At 46.4% G+C, this 23,028-nt stretch overlaps 1 protein-coding gene across 1 annotated transcript in view; it reads right to left on the bottom strand.

The window, feature by feature from the left end:
- Window positions 1-453: 453 nt before the first annotated feature.
- Window positions 454-23,028, bottom strand: part of ppef1 (protein phosphatase, EF-hand calcium binding domain 1) — a 276,249-nt gene continuing 253,674 nt past the window's right edge. The window contains exon 14 of the mRNA XM_072259727.1: window positions 454-635. Within this exon, the coding sequence (XP_072115828.1) occupies window positions 454-635 (182 nt within the window). The remainder of the gene's footprint in view (window positions 636-23,028) is intronic.

Raw genomic sequence — 23,028 nt, 5'->3', positions numbered from 1 at the left:
AGGTTATTTCAGGTCAAGAAAGAGGCATAAAACTTGTTGCTTCATAATCATTTTATTAAGCACGACTAGAGCAAAGACTTTTGGAAATACAGAGCATTGAAAATCTAGTATCTAAGAACGTAAAACAGAGAAGACTAAAGAAGCCCTTCTTATACCACACAGATAAGAAACATTCCATCCAAATTCATAGAGTTAACCAATCAGATAGCCACTATTTAAATACTATGATACCAAAGGAAGCTTCCAGAATGATGCAAAGGACTGTAACCACTAGGGGACGCACTGAACAATTGCATAAACATACTGTGACCACCAGGAAATATACTAACAGTTACATGTATACAGGTAGTTATGTAAAATACCAGCAGGTATAGATTGTAAAACTACAAAAGGTAGTAACAATCATACAGTCTAATCCAGCAAGATCAATGTTCTTCCTCAGTATTTAGAGTTTTACTTGTTATCCTTCTGCACCAGGCGGAAAGCTTCCAGAAATTCATTGAAGTCTATGCTGCCATCCTTGTTGATATCAATGCTCCGGGCCAGGTCATCTACAGACTGGTCATCCAGATTGATGTGCAGGTGGGAACTGAAAAGTTTCCAGGTCTGGCGGAATTCCTCCATGGAGATTAATCCTGGCAGGAGAGACGGATGTATAATAGTCTGGCACACTACACAGGACATGTCAACATATCCCTACATGTCTGATTCTAAACCAGATGTCCATATGTAATGTAGTTTCAATGACAGCATTAATAACCACAGCTAACCAGCATGCGGAGATGCCAGAAACCGCAAAATCTGGAATTTGGAACAGCAAGCAATGTACAGGAGGAACTCAGTGGGTTGAGCAGTGTCTGTGGGAGGAAAGAGGTTCTGGTCAACAATTCCTTCAGCTCACCCCACCACCCAGATGCTGCTTGATCCGCTGAGCAGAAAGGGAGAATGTCAAGGAGCAATCAACTATTGAGTCAGTTAGATGGAATCCAGAAACAGGGAGAGAGCAATCACTCTATTGGGAATATTCTGTCGACCCTCCATTAGCAGCAGAGACATGAAGGAGATCAGGATGCAGATTTTGGAAGGGTGAAAATGAAACAGGGGGAATGAAGGAATCTCAACTTCCCTGATATTGATCATCAGCTCCTGAGTGCAAAAGGTTTCGATGGGACAGAATTTGTCTTAAATTAGAAGGATTCCTTACACAGTATGTGGACAGGCAATAGATCTAGTACCAGGTATCAAGTATACTGGTGACACATCTCTTTGTGAGACCGAATTTCCGAGACAGTCACCACAAGTCTCTGATTGTTAGCATAGCTAAGGATAGGAGCTGATGATAAAATAAGTAATTAATTGGCAGATGGCTAATTACATAGGTATTAGGCAGGAACTTGGGAACAGATGTTCACAGAAAAAGGCATCACAGAAATGTGGACGCAGTTTTAGGAGTATTTGCTTGGGGTTCTACATGGTTTGTCCCAGTGAGACAGGGGAAGGTGAAGATAGGTTTGTCCCAGTTAGACAAGGAAAGGTGAAGATAGGTTTGTCCCAGTGAGACAGGGGAAGGTGGGGATAGGTTTGTCCCAGTAAACAGGGGAAGGTGAAGATAGGCTTGTCCCAGTGAGACAGGGGAAGATGAAGAAAGGTTTGTCTTAGTGAGACAGGGGAAGGTGAAGATGGGTTTGTCTCAGTGAGACAGGGGAAGGTGAAGATAGATTTGTCTTAGCGAGACAGGGGAAGGTGAAAATGGGTTTGTCCCAGTCAGACAGGGCAAGGTGAAGATAGGTTTGTTCCAGTAAGTCAGAGAAAGATGAAGATAGGTTTGTCCCAGTGAGACAGGGGAAGGTGAAGAAAAGTTTGTCTTAGTGAGACAGGGGAAGTTGAAGATAGCTATGTCTTAGTGAGACAGGGGAAGATGAAGATGGGTTTGCCCCAGTCAGATAGGGAAAGGTGAAGATAGGTTTGTCTCAGTGAGACAGGGGAAGGTGAAGATAGTTTTGTCTTAGTGAGACAGGGGAAGGTGAAGATGGGTTTGTCTCAGTGAGACAGAGGAAGGTGAAGATAGTTTTGTCTTAGCGAGACAGGGGAAGGTGAAGATGGGTTTGTCCCAGTCAAACAGGGCAAGGTGAAGATAGGTTTGTTCCAGTAAGTCAGAGAAAGATGAAGATAGGTTTGTCCCAGTGAGACAGGGGAAGGTGAAGATGGGTTTGTCTTAGTGAGACAGGGGAAGGTGAAGATAGTTTTGCCTTAGTGAGACAAGGGAAGGTGAAGATGGGTTTGTCCTAGTCAGACAGGGCAAGGTGAAGATAGGTTTGTCCCAGTGAGACCGGAGAAGGTGAAGATAGGTTTGTCTTAGTGAGACAGCGGAAGGTGAAGATAGGTTTGTCCTAGTCAGAAAGGGCAAGGTGAAGATAGGTTTGTCCCAGTGAGACCGGAGAAGGTGAAGATAGGTTTGTCCCAGTGAGACAGGGGAAAGTGAAGATAGGTTTGTCTTAGTGAGACAGGGGAAGGTGAACATAGGTTTCTCTTAGCAAGGCAGAGGAAGGTGAAGATGGGTTTCTCCCAGTCAGACAGGGAACGGTGAAGATAGGTTTGTCCCACTGAGACAGAGGAAGGTGAAGATAGGCTTGCCTTAGTGAGACAGGGGAAGGTGAACATGGGTTTGTTCCAGTCAGACAGGGAAAGGTGAAGAAAGGTTTGTCCCAGAGAGACAGGGGAAGGTGAAGATAGGTTTGTCTTAGTGAGACAGGGGAAGGTGAAGATAGGTTTATTCCAGTGAGACAGAGGAAGGTGAAGATGGGTTTGTTCCAGTGAGACAGGGGAAGGTGAAGATAGGATTGTCTGAGTGAGACAGCCGAAGGTAAAGATAGATTTGTCTTAGTGAGACAGGGGAAGGTGAAGATAGGTTGGTCCCAGTCAGACAGGGAAAGGTGAAGATAGGTTTGTCCCAGTGAGACAGGGGAAAGTGAAGATAGGTTTGTCTTAGTGAGACAGGGGAAGGTGAACATAGGTTTCTCTTAGCAAGGCAGAGGAAGGTGAAGATGGGTTTCTCCCAGTCAGACAGGGAACGGTGAAGATAGGTTTGTCCCACTGAGACAGAGGAAGGTGAAGATAGGCTTGCCTTAGTGAGACAGTGGAAGGTGAAGATGGGTTTGTTCCAGTCAGACAGGGAAAGGTGAAGAATAGTTTGTCCCAGAGAGACAGGGAAGGTGAAGATGTGATTGTTCCAGTCAGACAGGGGAAGGTGCAGATAGGTATGTCCCAGTAAGACAGGGGAAGGTGAAGATAGGTTTGTCTTAGTGAGACAGGGGAAGGTGAAGATGGGTTTATCCAGGTTAGACAGGGATAGGTGAAGATAGGCTTGTCCCAGTGAGACATGGAAAGGTGAAGATATGTTTGTCCGAGTGAGACCGGTGAAGGTGAAGATAGTTTTGTCTTAGTGAGACGGGAGGGTGAAGATGGGTTTGTTTTAGTGAGACAGGGGAATGTGAAGATGGGTTTATCCAGGTTAGACAGGGAAAGGTGAAGATAGGTTTGTCCCAGTGATACAGGGAAAGGTGAAGATAGGTTTCCATTAGTGAGACAGGGGAAGGTGAAGATAGGTTTGTCTTAGTGAGACAGGGGAAGGTCAAGATGGATCTGTCCCAGTCAGACAGGGAAAGGTGAAATTAGGTTTGTCCCAGTGAGACAGGGGAAGGTGAAGATAGGTTGGTCCCAGTCAGACAGGGAAAGGTGAAGATAGGTTTGTGCCAGTAAGTCAAAGGAAGATGAAGATAGGTTTGTTCCAGTGAGACAGGGGAAGGTGAAGATGGGTTTGGCCCATTCAGACACGGAAAAGTGAAGAGAGGTTTGTCTCAATGAGACAGGTGAAGGTGAAGATCGCTTTGTCTTAGTGAGACAGGGGAAGGTGAAGATAATTTTGTCTTAGTGAGACAGGGGAAGGTGAAGATGGGTTTGTCCCAGTCAGACAGGGCAAGGTGAAGATAGGCTTGTCCCAGTGAGACCGGAGAAGGTGAAGGTAGGTTTTCCTCAGTGAGACAGGTGAAGCTGAAGATAGGTTTGTCTGAGTGAGACAGCAGAAGGTAAAGATAGGTTAGTGCTAGTGAGAGAGGGGAAGGTGAAGATAGATTTGCACTAGTGAGACAGGGGAAGGTGAAGATAGGTTTGTCTTAGTGAGACAGGGGAAAGTGGGGATAGGTTTGTCCCAGTAAACAGGGGAAGGTGAAGATAGGTTTGTCCGAGTGAGACAGGGGAAGGTGAAGAAAGGTTTGTCTTAGTGAGACAGGGGAAGGTGAAGATAATTTTGTCTTAGCGAGACAGGGGAAGGTGAACATGGGTTTGTCGCAGTAAGACAGGCAAGATGAAGATAGGTTTGTTCCAGTAAGTCAGAGAAAGATGAAGATAGGTTTGTCTTAGTGAGACAGGGGAAGGTGAAGATAGCTATGTCTCAGTGAGACAGGGCAAAGTGAAGATAGGTTTGTCTTAGTGAGACAGGGGAAGGTGAACATAGCTTTGTCGTAGCAAGACAGAGGAAGGTGAAGATGGGTTTCTCCCAGTCAGACAGGGAACATTGAAGATAGGTTTGTCCCAGTGAGACAGGGGAAGGTGAAGTTAGGCTTCTCTTAGTGAGACAGTGGAAGGTGAAGTTAGGTTTGTCTTAGTGAGACAGTGGAAGGGGAACATGGGTTTGTTCCAGTCAGACAGGGAAAGGTGAAGAAAGGTTTGTCGCAGAGGGACAGGGGAAGGTGAAGATAGGTTTGTTCCAGTAAGTCAGAGGAAGATGAAGATAGGTTTGTTCCAGTGAGACAGGTAAAGATGAAGATCGGTTTGTCTTAGTGAGACAGGGAAAGGTGAAGATATTTTTGACTTAGTGAGACAGGGGAAGGTGAAGATAGGTTTGTCTTAGTGAGACAGGGGAAGGAGAAGATAGGATTGTCTTAGAAAGACAGGGGAAGGTGAAGTTGGGTTTGTCCCAGTGAGACAGGGGAAGGTGAAGATAGGTTGGTCCCAGTCAGACAGGGAATGGTGAAGATAGGTTTGTTCCAGTGAGACAGGGAAAAGTAAAATAGGTTTCCCTTCGTGTGACAGGGGAAGGTGAAGATGGGTTTGCCCCAGTCAGACACGGAAAGGTGAAGATAGGTTTGTCTCAGTGATACCGGTGAAGCAGAAGATAGGTTTGTCTTAGTGAGACAGGGGAAGGTGAAGATTATTTTGCCATAGTGAGAGAGGGGAAGGTGAAGATGGGTTTGTCCCAGTGAGACCGGAGAAGGTGAAGATAGGTTTGTCTCAGTGATACCGGTGAAGCTGAAGATAGGTTTGTCTTAGTGAAACAGGGGAAGGTGAAGATTATTTTGCCATAGTGAGAGAGGGGAAGGTGAAGATGGGTTTGTCCCAGTCAGACAGGGCAAGGTGAAGATAGGTTTGTCCCAGTGAGACCGGAGAAGGTGAAGATAGGTTTGTCTCAGTGAGACAGTTGATGCTGAAGATAGGTTTGTCTGAGTGAGACAGCGGAAGATAAAGATAGGTTAGTGCTAGTGAGAGAGCGGAAGGTGAAGATAGGTTTGCCCTCGTGAGACAGAGGAAGGTGAAGATAAGTTTGTCTTAGTGAGATAGGGGAAGGTGAAGATGGGTTTATCCAGGTTAGACAGGGAAAGGTGAAGATAGGTTTGTCCCAGTGATACAGGGAAAGGTGAAACTAGGTTTCCATTAGTGAGACAGGGGAAGGTGAAGATAGGTTTGTCTTAGTGAGACAGGGGAATGTCAAGATGGATCTGTCCCAGTCAGACAGGGAAGGGTGAAGTTAGGTTTGTCCCAGTGAGACAGGGGAAGGTGAAGATAGGTTGGTCCCAGTCAGACAGGGAAAGGTGAAGATAGGTTTGTTCCAGTAAGTCAGAGGAAGATGAAGATAGGTTTGTTCCAGTGAGACAGGGAAAGGTGAAGATAGGTTTGTCTCAGTGTGACAGGGGAAGGTGAAGATGGGTTTTCCCCATTCAGACACGGAAAGGTGAAGAGAGGTTTGTCTCAATGAGACAGTTGAAGGTGAAGATTGCTTTGTCTTAGTGAGACGGGAAGGTGAAGATAATTTTGTCTTAGTGAGACAGGGGAAGGTGAAGATGGGTTTGTCCCAGTCAGACAGGGCAAGGTGAAGATAGGTTTGTCCCAGTGAGACGGGAGAACGTGAAGGTAGGTTTTCCTCAGTGAGACAGGTGAAGCTGAAGATATGTTTGTCTGAGTGAGACAGCAGAAGGTAAAGATAGGTTAGTGTTAGTGAGAGAGGGGAAGGTGAAGATAGGTTTGCCCTAGTGAGACAGAGGAAGGTGAAGATAGGTTTGTCTTAGTGAGACAGGGGAAAGTGAAGATAGGTTAGTCCCAGTCAGACAGGGAAAGGTGAAGATAGGTTTGTCCCAGTGAGACAGGGGAAAGTAAAGATAGGTTTGTCTTAGTGAGACAGGGGAAGGTGGGGATAGGTTTGTCCCAATAAACAGGGGAAGGTGAAGATAGGTTTCTCCGAGTGAGACAGGGGAAGGTGAAGAAAGGTTTGTCTTAGTGAGACAGGGGAAGGTGAAGATAATTTTGTCTTAGCGAGACAGGGGAAGGTGAACATGGGTTTGTCCCAGTAAGACAGGCAAGGTGAAGATAGGTTTGTTCCAGTAAGTCAGAGAAATATGAAGATAGGTTTGTCTTAGTGAGACAGGGGAAGGTGAAGATGGGTTTGCCCCAGTCAGATAGGGAAAGGTGAAGATAGGTTTGTCTCAGTGAGATAGGGGAAGGTGAAGATAGTTTTGTCTCAGTCGGACAGGGCAAGGTGAAGATAGGTTTGTCCCAGTGAGACAGGTGAAGCTGAAGATAGGTTTTTATTAGTTAGACAGGGGAAGGTGAAGATAATTTTGTCATAGTGAGACAGGGGAAGGTGAAGATGGGTTTGTCCCAGTCAGACAGGGCAAGGTGAAGATAGGTTTGTCCCAGTGTGACCGGAGAAGGTGAAGATAGGTTTGTCTCAGTGAGACAGTTGAAGCTGAAGATAGGTTTGTCTGAGTGAGACAGCGGAAGATAAATATAGGTTAGTGCTAGTGAGAGAGCGGAAGGTGAAGATAGGTTTGCCCTAGTGAGACAGAGGAAAGTGAAGGTAGGTTTGTCTTAGTGAGACAGGGGAAGGTGAAGATAGGTTGGTCCCAGTCAGACAGGGAAACGTGAAGATAGGTTTGTCCCATTGAGTCAGGGGAAGGTGAAGAAACGTTTGTCTTAGTGAGACAGGGGAATGTGAAAATAGGTTTGTCTTCAGTGATACAGGGGAAGGTGAAGATGGGTTTGTCCCAGTCAGACGTGGAAAGGTGAAGATATGTTTGTCCGAGTGAGACCGGTGAAGGTGAAGATAGGTTTTTCTTAGTGAGACAGCGGAAGGTAAACATAGGTTTCTGCTAGTGATAGAGGGCAAAGTGAAGATAGTTTTGTCTTAGTGAGACAGGGGAAGGCGAAGATAGGTTTGTTTTAGTGAGACAGGGGAAGGTGAAGATAGGTTCGTTCCAGTGATTCAGAGGAAGGTGAAGATAGGTTTGTCCCAGTGAGACAGGGGAAGGTGAAGATATGTTTGTCTTAGTGAGACAGTGAAAGTTGTAGATGGGTTTATCCAGGTTAGACAGGGAAAGGTGAAGATAGGTTTGTCCCAGTGATACAGGGAAAGGGGAAGATAGGTTTCCATTAGTGAGACAGGGGAAGGTGAAGATAGGTTTGTCTTAGTGAGACAGGGGAAGGTCAAGATGGATCTGTCCCAGTCAGACAGGGAAAGGTGAAGTTAGGTTTGTCCCAGTGAGACAGGGGAAGGTGAAGGTAGTTTGGTCCCAGTCAGACAGGGAAAGATGAAGATAGGTTTGTTCCAGTAAGTCAGAGGAAGATGAAGATAGGCTTGTTCCAGTGAGACAGGGAAAGGTGAAGATAGGTTTGTCTTAGTGTGACAGGGGAAGGTGAAGATGGGTTTGCCCCATTCAGACACGGAAAGGTGAAGAGAGGTTTGTCTCAATGAGACAGGTGAAGATGAAGATCGCTTTGTCTTAGTGAGACAGGGGAAGGTGAAGATGGCTTTGTCTTAGTGAGACAGGGGAAGGTGAAGATGGGTTTGTCCCAGTCAGACAGGGCAAGGTGAAGATAGGTTTGTCCCAGTGAGACCGGAGAAGGTGAAGGAAGGTTTTCCTCAGTGAGACAGGTGAAGCTGAAGATAGGTTTGTCTGAGTGAGACAGCAGAAGGTAAAGATAGGTTTGTGCTAGTGAGAGAGGGGAAGGTGAAGATAGGTTTGCCCTAGTGAGACAGAGGAAGGTGAAGATAGGTTTGTCTTAGTGAGACAGGGGAAAGTGAAGATAGGTTAGTCCCAGTCAGACAGGGAAAGGTGAAGATAGGTTTGTCCCAGTGAGACAGGGGAAAGTAAAGATAGGTTTGTCTTAGAGAGACAGGGGAAGGTGGGGACAGGTTTGTCCCAGTAAACAGGGGAATGTGAAGATAGGTTTGACCGAGTGAGGCAGGGGAAGGTGAAGAAAGGTTTGTCTTAGTGAGACAGGGGAAGGTGAAGATAATTTTGTCTTAGTGAGACAGGGGAAGGTGAAGATGGGTTTGTCCCAGTCAGACAGGGCAAGGTGCAGATAGGTTTGTCCCAGTAAGACCGGAGAAGGTGAAGATAGGTTTGTCTCAGTGAGACAGGTGAAGCTGAAGATAGGTTTGTCTGAGTGAGACAGCGGAAGGTAAAGGTAGGTTAGTGCTAGTGAGAGAGGGGAAGCTGAAGACAGGTTTGTCTGAGTGAGACAGCGGAAGGTAAACATAGGTTTGTGCTAGTGAGAGAGGGTGGGTGAAGATAGATTTGTCCTAGTGAGACAGGGGAAGGTGAAGATAGGTTTGTCCAGGTCAGAGAGAGAAAGGTGAAGATAGGTTTGTCCCAGTGAGACAGTGAAAGGTGAAGATGGCTTTCCATTAGTGAGACAGGGGAAGGTGAAGTTAGGTTTGTCCCAGTGAGACAGGGGAAGGTGAAGATAGGTTGGTCCCAGTCAGACAGGGACAGGTGAAGATAGGTTTGTTCCAGTTATTCAGATGAAGATGAAGATAGGTTTGTTCCAGTGAGACAGGGGAAGGTGAAGATGATTTTGTCTTAGTGAGACAGGGGAAGGTGAAGATGGATTTGTCCCAGTCAGACAGGGGAAGGTGAAGAAAGGTTTGTCTTAGTGAGACAGGGGAAGCTGAAGATAGGTTTGTCTGAGTGAGACAGCGGAAGATAAAGATAGGTTAGTGCTAGTGAGAGAGCGGAAGGTGAAGTTAGGTTTGCCCTAGTGAGACAGAGGAAGGTGAAGGTAGGTTTGTCTTAGTGAGACAGGGGAAGGTGAAGATAGGTTTGTCCAAGTGAGACAGGGGAAGCTGAAGATAGGTTTGTCTGAGTGAGACAGCGGAAGGTAAACATAGGTTTGTGCTAGTGAGAGAGGGTGGGTGAAGATAGTTTTGTCCTAGTGAGACAGGGGAAGGTGAAGATAGGTTTGTCCAGGTCAGAGAGGGAAAGGTGAAGATAGGTTTGTCCCAGTGAGACAGTGAAAGGTGAAGATAGCTTTCCATTAGTGAGACAGGGGAAGGTGAAGTTAGGTTTGTCCCAGTGAGACAGGGGAAGGTGAAGATAGGTTGGTCCCAGTCAGACAGGGACAGGTGAAGATAGGTTTGTTCCAGTTATTCAGATGAAGATGAAGATAGGTTTGTTCCAGTGAGACAGGGGAAGGTGAAGATGATTTTGTCTTAGTGAGACAGGGGAAGGTGAAGATGGATTTGTCCCAGTCAGACAGGGGAAGGTGAAGAAAGGTTTGTCTTAGTGAGACAGGGGAAGCTGAAGATAGGTTTGTCTGAGTGAGACAGCGGAAGATAAAGATAGGTTAGTGCTAGTGAGAGAGCGGAAGGTGAAGATAGGTTTGCCCTAGTGAGACAGAGGAAGGTGAAGGTAGGTTTGTCTTAGTGAGACAGCGGAAGGTGAAGATAGGTTGGTCCTAGTCAGACAGGGAAACGTGAAGATAGGTTTGTCCCAGTGAGACAGGGGATAGTGAAGATAGGTTTTTCTTAGAGAGACAGGGGAAGGTAGGGATAGGTTTGTCACAGTGCGTCAGCGGAAGGTGAAGATGATTTTGTCTTAGTGAGACAGGGGAATGTGAAGATGGATTTGTCCCAGTCAGACAGGGGAAGGTGAAGAAAGGTTTGTCTTAGTGAGACAGGGGAAGCTGAAGATAGGTTTGACTGAGTGAGACAGCAGAAGGTAAAGATAGGTTTGTCCCAGTCAGACATGGAAAGGTGAAGATATGTTTGTCCGAGTGAGACCGGTGAAGGTGAAGATAGGTTTGTCTTAGTGAGACAGGGGAAGGTGAAGATAATTTTGTCTTAATGAGACAGGGGAAAGTGAAGATAGGTTAGTCCCAGTCAGACAGGGAAAGGTGAAGATAGGTTTGTCCCAGTGAGACAGGGGAAAGTAAAGATAGGTTTGTCTTAGTGAGACAGGGGAAGGTGGGGATAGGTTTGTCCCAGTAAATAGGGGAAGGTGAAGATAGGTTTGTCCGAGTGAGACAGGGGAAGGTGAAGAAAGGTTTGTCTTAGTGAAACAGGGGAAGGTGAAGATAATTTTGTCTTAGCGAGACAGGGGAAGGTGAACATGGGTTTGTCCCAGTAAGACAGGCAAGGTGAAGATAGGTTTGTCTTAGTGAGACAGGGGAAGGTGAAGATAGCTATGTCTTAGTGAGACAGGGGAAGGTGAAGATGGATTTGCCCCAGTCAGATAGGGAAAGGTGAAGATAGGTTTGTCTCAGTGAGATAGGGGAAGGTGAAGATAGTTTTGTCCCATTCGGAGAGGGGAAGGTGAAGATAGGTTTGTCCCAGTGAGACAGGTGAAGCTGAAGATAGGTTTGTCTTAGTGAGACAGGGGAAGGTGAAGATAATTTTGTCATAGTGAGAGAGGGGAAGGTGAAGATGGGTTTGTCCCAATCAGACAGGGCAAGGTGAAGATAGGTTTGTCCCAGTGAGACCGGAGAAGGTGAAGATAGGTTTGTCTCAGTGAGACAGTTGAAGCTGAAGATAGGTTTGTCTGAGTGAGACAGCGGAAGATAAAGATAGGTTAGTGCTAGTGAGAGAGCGGAAGGTGAAGATAGGTTTGCCCTAGTGAGACAGAGGAAGGTGAAGGTAGGTTTGTCTTCGTGACACAGGGGAAGGTGAAGATAGGTTGGTCCCAGTCAGACAGGGAAACGTGAAGATAGGTTTGTCCCAGTGAGTCAGCGGAAGGTGAAGATGATTTTGTCTTAGTGAGACAGGGGAAGGTGAAGATGGATTTGTCCCAGTCAGACAGGGGAAGGTGAAGAAAGGTTTGTCTTAGTGAGACAGGGGAAGCTGAAGATAGGTTTGTCTGAGTGAGACAGCAGAAGGTAAAGATAGGTTTGTCCCAGTCAGACATGGAAAGGTGAAGATATGTTTGTCGGAGTGAGACCGGTGAAGGTGAAGATAGGTTTGTCTTAGTGAGACAGGGGAAGGTGAAGATAATTTTGTCTTAGTGAGACAGGGGAAAGTGAAGATAGGTTAGTCCCAGTCAGACAGGGAAAGGTGAAGATAGGTTTGTCCCAGTGAGACAGGGGAAAGTAAAGATAGGTTTGTCTTAGTGAGACAGGGGAAGTTGGGGATAGGTTTGTCCCAGTAAATAGGGGAAGGTGAAGATAGGTTTGTCCGAGTGAGGCAGGGGAAGGTGAAGAAAGGTTTGTCTTAGTGAGACAGGGGAAGGTGAAGATAATTTTGTCTTAGCGAGACAGGGGAAGGTGAACATGGGTTTGTCCCAGTAGGACAGGCAAGGTGAAGATAGGTTTGTTCCAGTAAGTCAGAGAAATATGAAGATAGGTTTGTCTTAGTGAGACAGGGGAAGGTGAAGATAATTTTGTCTTAGTGAGACAGGGGAAAGTGAAGATAGGTTAGTCCCAGTCAGATAGGGAAAGGTGAAGATAGGTTTGTCCCAGTGAGACAGGGGAAAGTAAAGATAGGTTTGTCTTAGTGAGACAGGGGAAGGTGGGGATAGGTTTGTCCCAGTAAATAGGGGAAGGTGAAGATAGGTTTGTCCGAGTGAGACAGGGGAAGGTGAAGAAAGGTTTGTCTTAGTGAGACAGGGGAAGGTGAAGATAATTTTGTCTTAGCGAGACAGGGGAAGGTGAACATGGGTTTGTCCCAGTAAGACAGGCAAGGTGAAGATAGGTTTGTTCCAGTAAGTCAGAGAAATATGAAGATAGGTTTGTCTTAGTGAGACAGGGGAAGGTGAAGATAGCTATGTCTTAGTGAGAAAGGGGAAGGTGAAGATGGATTTGCCCCAGTCAGATAGGGAAAGGTGAAGATAGGTTTGTCTCAGTGAGATAGGGGAAGGTGAAGATAGTTTTGTCCCATTCGGAGAGGGGAAGGTGAAGATAGGTTTGTCCCAGTGAGACAGGTGAAGCTGAAGATAGGTTTGTCTCAGTGAGACAGTTGAAGCTGAAGATAGGTTTGTCTGAGTGAGACAGCGGAAGATAAAGATAGGTTAGTGCTAGTGAGAGAGCGGAAGGTGACGATAGGTTTGCCCTAGTGAGACAGAGGAAGGTGAAGGTAGGTTTGTCTTAGTGAGACAGGGGAAGGTGAAGATAGGCGGGTCCCAGTCTGACAGGGAAACGTGAAGATAGGTTTGTCCCAGTGAGACAGGGGATAGTGAAGATAGGTTTTTCTTAGAGAGACAGGGGAAGGTAGGGATAGGTTTGTCACAGTAAACAGGGGAAGGTGAAGATAGGTTTGTCCCAGTGAGTCAGCGGAAGGTGTAGAAACGTTTGTCTTAGTGAGACAGGGGAAGGTGAAGATAGTTTTGTCTTAGTGAGACAAGGGAAGGTGAAGATGGGTTTGTCCCAGTGAGACAGGTAAAGGTGAAGATCGGTTTGTCTTAGTGAGACAGGGAAAGGTGAAGATAGGTTTGTCTTAGTGAGACAGGGGAAGGAGAAGATAGGATTGTCTTAGAAAGACAGGGGAAGGTGAAGTTGGGTTTGTCCCAGTGAGACAGGGGAAGCTGAAGATAGGTTGGTCCCAGTCAGACAGAGAATGGTGAAGATAGGTTTGTCTCAGTGAGACAGTTGAAGCTGAAGATAGGTTTGTCTGAGTGAGACAGCGGAAGATAAAGATAGGTTAGTGCTAGTGAGAGAGCGGAAGGTGAAGATAGGTTTGCCCTCGTGAGACAGAGGAAAGTGAAGATAGGTTTGTCTTAGTGAGATAGGGGAAGGTGAAGATGGGTTTATCCAGGTTAGACAGGGAAAGGTGAAGATAGGTTTGTTCCAGTGATACAGGGAAAGGTGAAACTAGGTTTCCATTAGAGAGACAGGGGAAGGTGAAGATAGGTTTGTCTTAGTGAGACAGGGGAATGTCAAGATGGATCTGTCCCAGTCAGACAGGGAAGGGTGAAGATAGGTTTGTCCCAGTGAGACAGGGGAAGGTGAAGATAGGTTGGTCCCAGTCAGACAGGGAAAGGTGAAGATAGGTTTGTTCCAGTAAGTCAGAGGAAGATGAAGATAGGTTTGTTCCAGTGAGACAGGTAAAGGTGAAACTAGGTTTCCATTAGTGAGACAGGGGAAGGTGAAGAGAGGTTTGTCTCAATGAGACAGTAGAAGGTGAAGATTGCTTTGTCTTAGTGAGACAGGGGAAGGTGAAGATGGGTTTGTCCCAGTCAGACAGGGCAAGGTGAAGATAGGTTTGTCCCAGTGAGACAGGGGAAAGTAAAGATAGGTTTGTCTTAGTGAGACAGGGGAAGTTGGGGATAGGTTTGTCCCAGTGAACAGGGGAAGGTGAAGATAGGTTTCTCCGAGTGAGACAGGGGAAGGTGAAGATAATTTTGTCTTAGCTAGACAGGGGAAGGTGAACATAGGTTTGTCCCAGTAAGACAGGCAAGGTGAAGATAGGTTTGTTCCAGTAAGTCAGAGAAATATGAAGATAGGTTTGTCTTAGTGAGACAGGGGAAGGTGAAGATGGGTTTGCCCTAGTCAGATAGGGAAAGGTGAAGATAGGTTTTTCTCAGTGAGATAGGGGAAGGTGAAGATAGTTTTGTCTCAGTCGGACTGGGCAAGGTGAAGATAGGTTTGTCCCAGTGAGACAGGTGAAGCTGAAGATAGGTTTGTCTTAGTGAGACAGGGGAAGGTGAAGATAATTTTGTCATAGTGAGAGAGGGGAAGGTGAAGATGGGTTTGTCCCAGTCAGACAGGGCAAGGTGAAGATAGGTTTGTCCCAGTGAGACCGGAGAAGGTGAAGATAGGTTTGTCTCAGTGAGACAGTTGAAGCTGAAGATAGGTTTGTCTGAGTGAGACAGCGGAGATAAAGATAGGTTAGTGCTAGTGAGAGAGCGGAACGTGAAGATAGGTTTGCCCTAGTGAGACAGAGGAAGGTGAAGGTAGGTTTGTCTTAGTGAGACAGGGGAAGGTGAAGATAGGTTTGTCCCAGTGAGACAGGGGATAGTGAAGATAAGTTTTTCTTAGAGAGACAGGGGAAGGTAGGGATAGGTTTGTCACAGTAAACAGGGGAAGGTGAAGATAGGTTTGTCCCAGTGAGTCAGGGGAAGGTGAAGAAACGTTTGTCTTAGTGAGACAGGGGAAGGTGAAGTTAGTTTTGTCTTAGTGAGACAAGGGAAGGTGAAGATGGGTTTGTCCCAGTTAGACAGGTCAAGGTGAAGATAGGTTTGTCCCAGTGAGACAGGGGAATGTGAAAATAGGTTTGTCTTCAGTGATACAGGGGACGGTGAAGGTGGGTTTGTCCCAGTCAGACATGGAAAGGTGAAGATCTGTTTGTCCGAGTGAGACCGGTGAAGGTGAAGATAGGTTTGTCTTAGTGAGACAGCGGAAGGTAAACATAGGTTTGTGCTAGTGATAGAGGGCAAAGTGAAGATAGTTTTGTCTTAGTGAGACAGGGGAAGGTGAAGATAGGTTTGTTTTAGTGAGACAGAGGAAGGTGTAGATGGGTTTATCCAGGTTAGACAGGGAAAGGTGAAGATAGGTTTGTCGCAGTGATACAGGGAAAGGGGAAGATAGGTTTCCATTAGTGAGACAGGGGAAGGTGAAGATAGGTTTGTCTTAGTGAGACGGGGGAAGGTCAAGATGGATCTGTCCCAGTCAGACAGGGAAAGGTGAAGATAGGTTTGTTCCAGTAAGTCAGAGGAAGATGAAGATAGGTTTGTTCCAGTGAGACAGGGAAAGGTGAAGATAGGTTTGTCTTAGTGAGACAGGGGAAGGTGAAGATGGGTTTGTCCCATTCAGACACGGAAAGGTGAAGAGAGGTTTGTCTCAATGAGACAGGTGAAGGTGAAGATCGCTTTGTCTTAGTGAGACAGGGGAAGGTGAAGATGGCTTTGTCTTAGTGAGACAGGGGAAGGTGAAGATGGGTTTGTCCCAGTCAGACAGGGCAAGGTGAAGATAGGTTTGTCCCAGTGAGACCGGAGAAGGTGAAGGAAGGTTTTCCTCAGTGAGACAGGTGAAGCTGAAGATAGGTTTGTCTGAGTGAGACAGCAGAAGGTAAAGATAGGTTTGTGCTAGTGAGAGAGGGGAAGGTGAAGATAGGTTTGCCCTAGTGAGACAGAGGAAGGTGAAGATAGGTTTGTCTTAGTGAGACAGGGGAAAGTGAAGATAGGTTAGTCCCAGTCAGACAGGGAAAGGTGAAGATAGGTCTGTCCCAGTGAGACAGGGGAAAGTAAAGATAGGTTTGTCTTAGAGAGACAGGGGAAGGTGGGGATAGGTTTGTCCCAGTAAACAGGGGAAGGTGAAGATAGGTTTGTCCGAGTGAGGCAGGGGAAGGTGAAGAAAGGTTTGTCTTAGTGAGACAGGGGAAGGTGAAGATGGGTTTGTCCCAGTCAGACAGGGCAAGGTGAAGATAGGTTTGTCCCAGTAAGACCGGAGAAGGTGAAGATAGGTTTGTCTCAGTGAGACAGGTGAAGCTGAAGACAGGTGTGTCTGAGTGAGACAGCGGAAGGTAAACATAGGTTTGTGCTAGTGAGAGAGGGTGGCTGAAGATAGTTTTGTCCTAGTGAGACAGGGGAAGGTGAAGATAGGTTTGTCCAGGTCAGAGAGGGAAAGGTGAAGATAGGTTTGTCCCAGTGAGACAGTGAAAGGTGAAGATAGCTTTCCATTAGTGAGACAGGGGAAGGTGAAGATAGGTTTGTCTTAGTGAAACAGGGGAAGGTGAAGATGGATCTGTCCCAGTCAGACAGGGAAAGGTAAAGTTAGGTTTTTTCCCAGTGATACAGGGGAAGGTGAAGATAGGTTGGTCCCAGTCAGACAGGGACAGGTGAAGATAGGTTTGTTCTAGTTATTCAGATGAAGATAGGTTTGTTCCAGTGAGACAGGGGAAGGTGAAGATAATGTCTTAGTGAGACAGGGGAAGGTGAAGATGGGTTTGTCCCAGTCAGACAGGGGAAGGTGAAGAAAGGTTTGTCTTAGTGAGACAGGGGAAGCTGAAGATAGGTTTGTCTGAGTGAGACAGCAGAAGGTAAAGATAGGTTTGTCTGAGTGAGACAGGGGAAAGTGAAGATAATTTTGTCTTAGTGAGACAGGGCAAGGTGAAGATAGGCTTGTCCCAGTGAGACCGGAGAAGGTGAAGGTAGGTTTTCCTCAGTGAGACAGGTGAAGCTGAAGATAGGTTTGTCTGAGTGAGACAGCAGAAGGTAAAGATAGGTTAGTGCTAGTGAGAGAGGGGAAGGTGAAGATAGGTTTGCCCTAGTGAGACAGAGGAAGGTGAAGATAGGTTTGTCTTAGTGAGACAGGGGAAAGTGAAGATAGGTTAGTCCCAGTCAGACAGGGAAAGGTGAAGATAGGTTTGTCCGAGTGAGACAGGGGAAGGTGAAGAAAGGTTTGTCTTAGTGAGACAGGGGAAGGTGAAGATAGGTTTGCCCTAGTGAGACAGAGGAAGGTGAAGAAAGGTTTGTCTTAGTGAGACAGGGGAAGGTGAAGATAATTTTGTCTTAGCGAGACAGGGGATGGTGAACATGGGTTTGTCCCAGTAAGACAGGCAAGGTGAAGATAGGTTTGTTCCAGTAAGTCAGAGAAATATGAAGATAGGTTTGTCTTAGTGAGTCAGGGGAAGGTGAAGATAGCTATGTCTTAGTGCGACAGGGGAAGTTGAAGATGGGTTTGCCCCAGTCAGATAGGGAAAGGTGAAGATAGGTTTGTCTCAGTGAGATAGGGAAAGGTGAAGATAGTTTTGTCCCATTCGGACAGGGCAAGGTGAAGATAGGTTTGTCCCAGTGAGACAGGTGAAGCTGAAGATAGGTTTGTCTTAGTGAGACAGGGGAAGGTGAATAAAGGTTTGTCTTAGTGAGACAGGGGAAGCTGAAGATAGGTTTGTCTGAGTGAGACAGCAGAAGGTAAAGATAGGTTTGTCTTAGTGAGACAGGGGAAAGTGAAGATAATTTTGTCTTAGTGAGACAGGGCAAGGTGAAGATAGGCTTGTCCCAGTGAGACCGGAGAAGGTGAAGGTAGGTTTTCCTCAGTGAGACAGGTGAAGCTGAAGATAGGTTTGTCTGAGTGAGACAGCAGAAGGTAAAGATAGGTTAGTGCTAGTGAGAGAGGGGAAGGTGAAGATAGGTTTGCCCTAGTGAGACAGAGGAAGGTGAAGATAGGTTTGTCTTAGTGAGACAGGGGAAAGTGAAGATAGGTTAGTCCCAGTCAGACAGGGAAAGGTGAAGATAGGTTTGTCCGAGTGAGACAGGGGAAGGTGAAGAAAGGTTTGTCTTAGTGAGACAGGGGAAGGTGAAGATAATTTTGTCTTAGCGAGACAGGGGATGGTGAACATGGGTTTGTCCCAGTAAGACAGGCAAGGTGAAGATAGGTTTGTTCCAGTAAGTCAGAGAAATATGAAGATAGGTTTGTCTTAGTGAGACAGGGGAAGGTGAAGATAGCTATGTCTTAGTGCGACAGGGGAAGTTGAAGATGGGTTTGCCCCAGTCAGATAGGGAAAGATGAAGATAGGTTTGTCCCAGTGAGACAGGGGAAGGTGAAACTAGGTTTCCATTAGTGAGACAGGGGAAGGTGAAGAGAGGTTTGTCTCAATGAGACAGTAGAAGGTGAAGATTGCTTTGTCTTAGTGAGACAGGGGAAGGTGAAGATGGGTTTGTCCCAGTCAGACAGGGCAAGGTGAAGATAGGTTTGTCCCAGTGAGACAGGGGAAAGTAAAGATAGGTTTGTCTTAGTGAGACAGGGGAAGTTGGGGATAGGTTTGTCCCAGTGAACAGGGGAAGGTGAAGATAGGTTTCTCCGAGTGAGACAGGGGAAGGTGAAGATAATTTTGTCTTAGCTAGACAGGGGAAGGTGAACATAGGTTTGTCCCAGTAAGACAGGCAAGGTGAAGATAGGTTTGTTCCAGTAAGTCAGAGAAATATGAAGATAGGTTTGTCTTAGTGAGACAGGGGAAGGTGAAGATGGGTTTGCCCTAGTCAGATAGGGAAAGGTGAAGATAGGTTTTTCTCAGTGAGATAGGGGAAGGTGAAGATAGTTTTGTCTCAGTCGGACTGGGCAAGGTGAAGATAGGTTTGTCCCAGTGAGACAGGTGAAGCTGAAGATAGGTTTGTCTTAGTGAGACAGGGGAAGGTGAAGATAATTTTGTCATAGTGAGAGAGGGGAAGGTGAAGATGGGTTTGTCCCAGTCAGACAGGGCAAGGTGAAGATAGGTTTGTCCCAGTGAGACCGGAGAAGGTGAAGATAGGTTTGTCTCAGTGAGACAGTTGAAGCTGAAGATAGGTTTGTCTGAGTGAGACAGCGGAGATAAAGATAGGTTAGTGCTAGTGAGAGAGCGGAACGTGAAGATAGGTTTGCCCTAGTGAGACAGAGGAAGGTGAAGGTAGGTTTGTCTTAGTGAGACAGGGGAAGGTGAAGATAGGTTTGTCCCAGTGAGACAGGGGATAGTGAAGATAAGTTTTTCTTAGAGAGACAGGGGAAGGTAGGGATAGGTTTGTCACAGTAAACAGGGGAAGGTGAAGATAGGTTTGTCCCAGTGAGTCAGGGGAAGGTGAAGAAACGTTTGTCTTAGTGAGACAGGGGAAGGTGAAGTTAGTTTTGTCTTAGTGAGACAAGGGAAGGTGAAGATGGGTTTGTCCCAGTTAGACAGGTCAAGGTGAAGATAGGTTTGTCCCAGTGAGACAGGGGAATGTGAAAATAGGTTTGTCTTCAGTGATACAGGGGACGGTGAAGGTGGGTTTGTCCCAGTCAGACATGGAAAGGTGAAGATCTGTTTGTCCGAGTGAGACCGGTGAAGGTGAAGATAGGTTTGTCTTAGTGAGACAGCGGAAGGTAAACATAGGTTTGTGCTAGTGATAGAGGGCAAAGTGAAGATAGTTTTGTCTTAGTGAGACAGGGGAAGGTGAAGATAGGTTTGTTTTAGTGAGACAGAGGAAGGTGTAGATGGGTTTATCCAGGTTAGACAGGGAAAGGTGAAGATAGGTTTGTCGCAGTGATACAGGGAAAGGGGAAGATAGGTTTCCATTAGTGAGACAGGGGAAGGTGAAGATAGGTTTGTCTTAGTGAGACGGGGGAAGGTCAAGATGGATCTGTCCCAGTCAGACAGGGAAAGGTGAAGATAGGTTTGTTCCAGTAAGTCAGAGGAAGATGAAGATAGGTTTGTTCCAGTGAGACAGGGAAAGGTGAAGATAGGTTTGTCTTAGTGTGACAGGGGAAGGTGAAGATGGGTTTTCCCCATTCAGACACGGAAAGGTGAAGAGAGGTTTGTCTCAATGAGACAGGTGAAGGTGAAGATCGCTTTGTCTTAGTGAGACAGGGGAAGGTGAAGATAGGTTTGTTCCAGTGAGACAGGGGAAGGTGAAGATGGGTTTGTCCCAGTGAGACAGGGGAAGGTGAAGATTGGTTTATCCTAGTGAGACAGAGGAAGGTGAAGATAGGTTTGACTTAGTGAGACAGGGGAACGTGAAGATAGGGTTGTCTTAGTGTGACAGGGGAAGGTGAAGATGGGTTTGTCCCATTCAGACACGGAAAGGTGAAGAGAGGTTTGTCTCAATGAGACAGGTGAAGGTGAAGATCGCTTTGTCTTAGTGAGACAGGGGAAGGTGAAGATGGCTTTGTCTTAGTGAGACAGGGGAAGGTGAAGATGGGTTTGTCCCAGTCAGACAGGGCAAGGTGAAGATAGGTTTGTCCCAGTGAGACCGGAGAAGGTGAAGGAAGGTTTTCCTCAGTGAGACAGGTGAAGCTGAAGATAGGTTTGTCTGAGTGAGACAGCAGAAGGTAAAGATAGGTTTGTGCTAGTGAGAGAGGGGAAGGTGAAGATAGGTTTGCCCTAGTGAGACAGAGGAAGGTGAAGATAGGTTTGTCTTAGTGAGACAGGGGAAAGTGAAGATAGGTTAGTCCCAGTCAGACAGGGAAAGGTGAAGATAGGTCTGTCCCAGTGAGACAGGGGAAAGTAAAGATAGGTTTGTCTTAGAGAGACAGGGGAAGGTGGGGATAGGTTTGTCCCAGTAAACAGGGGAAGGTGAAGATAGGTTTGTCCGAGTGAGGCAGGGGAAGGTGAAGAAAGGTTTGTCTTAGTGAGACAGGGGAAGGTGAAGATAATTTTGTCTTAGTGAGACAGGGGAAGGTGAAGATGGGTTTGTCCCAGTCAGACAGGGCAAGGTGAAGATAGGTTTGTCCCAGTAAGACCGGAGAAGGTGAAGATAGGTTTGTCTCAGTGAGACAGGTGAAGCTGAAGACAGGTGTGTCTGAGTGAGACAGCGGAAGGTAAACATAGGTTTGTGCTAGTGAGAGAGGGTGGCTGAAGATAGTTTTGTCCTAGTGAGACAGGGGAAGGTGAAGATAGGTTTGTCCAGGTCAGAGAGGGAAAGGTGAAGATAGGTTTGTCCCAGTGAGACAGTGAAAGGTGAAGATAGCTTTCCATTAGTGAGACAGGGGAAGGTGAAGATAGGTTTGTCTTAGTGAAACAGGGGAAGGTGAAGATGGATCTGTCCCAGTCAGACAGGGAAAGGTAAAGTTAGGTTTTTTCCCAGTGATACAGGGGAAGGTGAAGATAGGTTGGTCCCAGTCAGACAGGGACAGGTGAAGATAGGTTTGTTCTAGTTATTCAGATGAAGATAGGTTTGTTCCAGTGAGACAGGGGAAGGTGAAGATAATGTCTTAGTGAGACAGGGGAAGGTGAAGATGGGTTTGTCCCAGTCAGACAGGGGAAGGTGAAGAAAGGTTTGTCTTAGTGAGACAGGGGAAGCTGAAGATAGGTTTGTCTGAGTGAGACAGCAGAAGGTAAAGATAGGTTTGTCTGAGTGAGACAGGGGAAAGTGAAGATAATTTTGTCTTAGTGAGACAGGGCAAGGTGAAGATAGGCTTGTCCCAGTGAGACCGGAGAAGGTGAAGGTAGGTTTTCCTCAGTGAGACAGGTGAAGCTGAAGATAGGTTTGTCTGAGTGAGACAGCAGAAGGTAAAGATAGGTTAGTGCTAGTGAGAGAGGGGAAGGTGAAGATAGGTTTGCCCTAGTGAGACAGAGGAAGGTGAAGATAGGTTTGTCTTAGTGAGACAGGGGAAAGTGAAGATAGGTTAGTCCCAGTCAGACAGGGAAAGGTGAAGATAGGTTTGTCCGAGTGAGACAGGGGAAGGTGAAGAAAGGTTTGTCTTAGTGAGACAGGGGAAGGTGAAGATAGGTTTGCCCTAGTGAGACAGAGGAAGGTGAAGAAAGGTTTGTCTTAGTGAGACAGGGGAAGGTGAAGATAATTTTGTCTTAGCGAGACAGGGGATGGTGAACATGGGTTTGTCCCAGTAAGACAGGCAAGGTGAAGATAGGTTTGTTCCAGTAAGTCAGAGAAATATGAAGATAGGTTTGTCTTAGTGAGTCAGGGGAAGGTGAAGATAGCTATGTCTTAGTGCGACAGGGGAAGTTGAAGATGGGTTTGCCCCAGTCAGATAGGGAAAGGTGAAGATAGGTTTGTCTCAGTGAGATAGGGAAAGGTGAAGATAGTTTTGTCCCATTCGGACAGGGCAAGGTGAAGATAGGTTTGTCCCAGTGAGACAGGTGAAGCTGAAGATAGGTTTGTCTTAGTGAGACAGGGGAAGGTGAATAAAGGTTTGTCTTAGTGAGACAGGGGAAGCTGAAGATAGGTTTGTCTGAGTGAGACAGCAGAAGGTAAAGATAGGTTTGTCTTAGTGAGACAGGGGAAAGTGAAGATAATTTTGTCTTAGTGAGACAGGGCAAGGTGAAGATAGGCTTGTCCCAGTGAGACCGGAGAAGGTGAAGGTAGGTTTTCCTCAGTGAGACAGGTGAAGCTGAAGATAGGTTTGTCTGAGTGAGACAGCAGAAGGTAAAGATAGGTTAGTGCTAGTGAGAGAGGGGAAGGTGAAGATAGGTTTGCCCTAGTGAGACAGAGGAAGGTGAAGATAGGTTTGTCTTAGTGAGACAGGGGAAAGTGAAGATAGGTTAGTCCCAGTCAGACAGGGAAAGGTGAAGATAGGTTTGTCCGAGTGAGACAGGGGAAGGTGAAGAAAGGTTTGTCTTAGTGAGACAGGGGAAGGTGAAGATAATTTTGTCTTAGCGAGACAGGGGATGGTGAACATGGGTTTGTCCCAGTAAGACAGGCAAGGTGAAGATAGGTTTGTTCCAGTAAGTCAGAGAAATATGAAGATAGGTTTGTCTTAGTGAGACAGGGGAAGGTGAAGATAGCTATGTCTTAGTGCGACAGGGGAAGTTGAAGATGGGTTTGCCCCAGTCAGATAGGGAAAGGTGAAGATAGGTTTGTCTCAGTGAGATAGGGAAAGGTGAAGATAGTTTTGTCCCATTCGGACAGGGCAAGGTGAAGATAGGTTTGTCCCAGTGAGACAGGTGAAGCTGAAGATAGGTTTGTCTTAGTGAGACAGGGGAAGGTGAAGATAATTTTGTCATAGTGAGAGAGGGGAAGGTGAAGATGGGTTTGTCCCAATCAGACAGGCCAAGGTGAAGATAGGTTTGTCCCAGTGAGACCGGAGAAGGTGAAGATAGGTTTGTCTCAGTGAGACAGTTGAAGCTGAAGATAGGTTTGTCTG

Source organism: Mobula birostris, chromosome 6, assembly GCF_030028105.1.
Source record: "Mobula birostris isolate sMobBir1 chromosome 6, sMobBir1.hap1, whole genome shotgun sequence".
NCBI classification, from domain to species: Eukaryota; Metazoa; Chordata; class Chondrichthyes; order Myliobatiformes; family Myliobatidae; genus Mobula; species Mobula birostris.
This window is presented reverse-complemented; position numbering and strand designations above follow the sequence as displayed.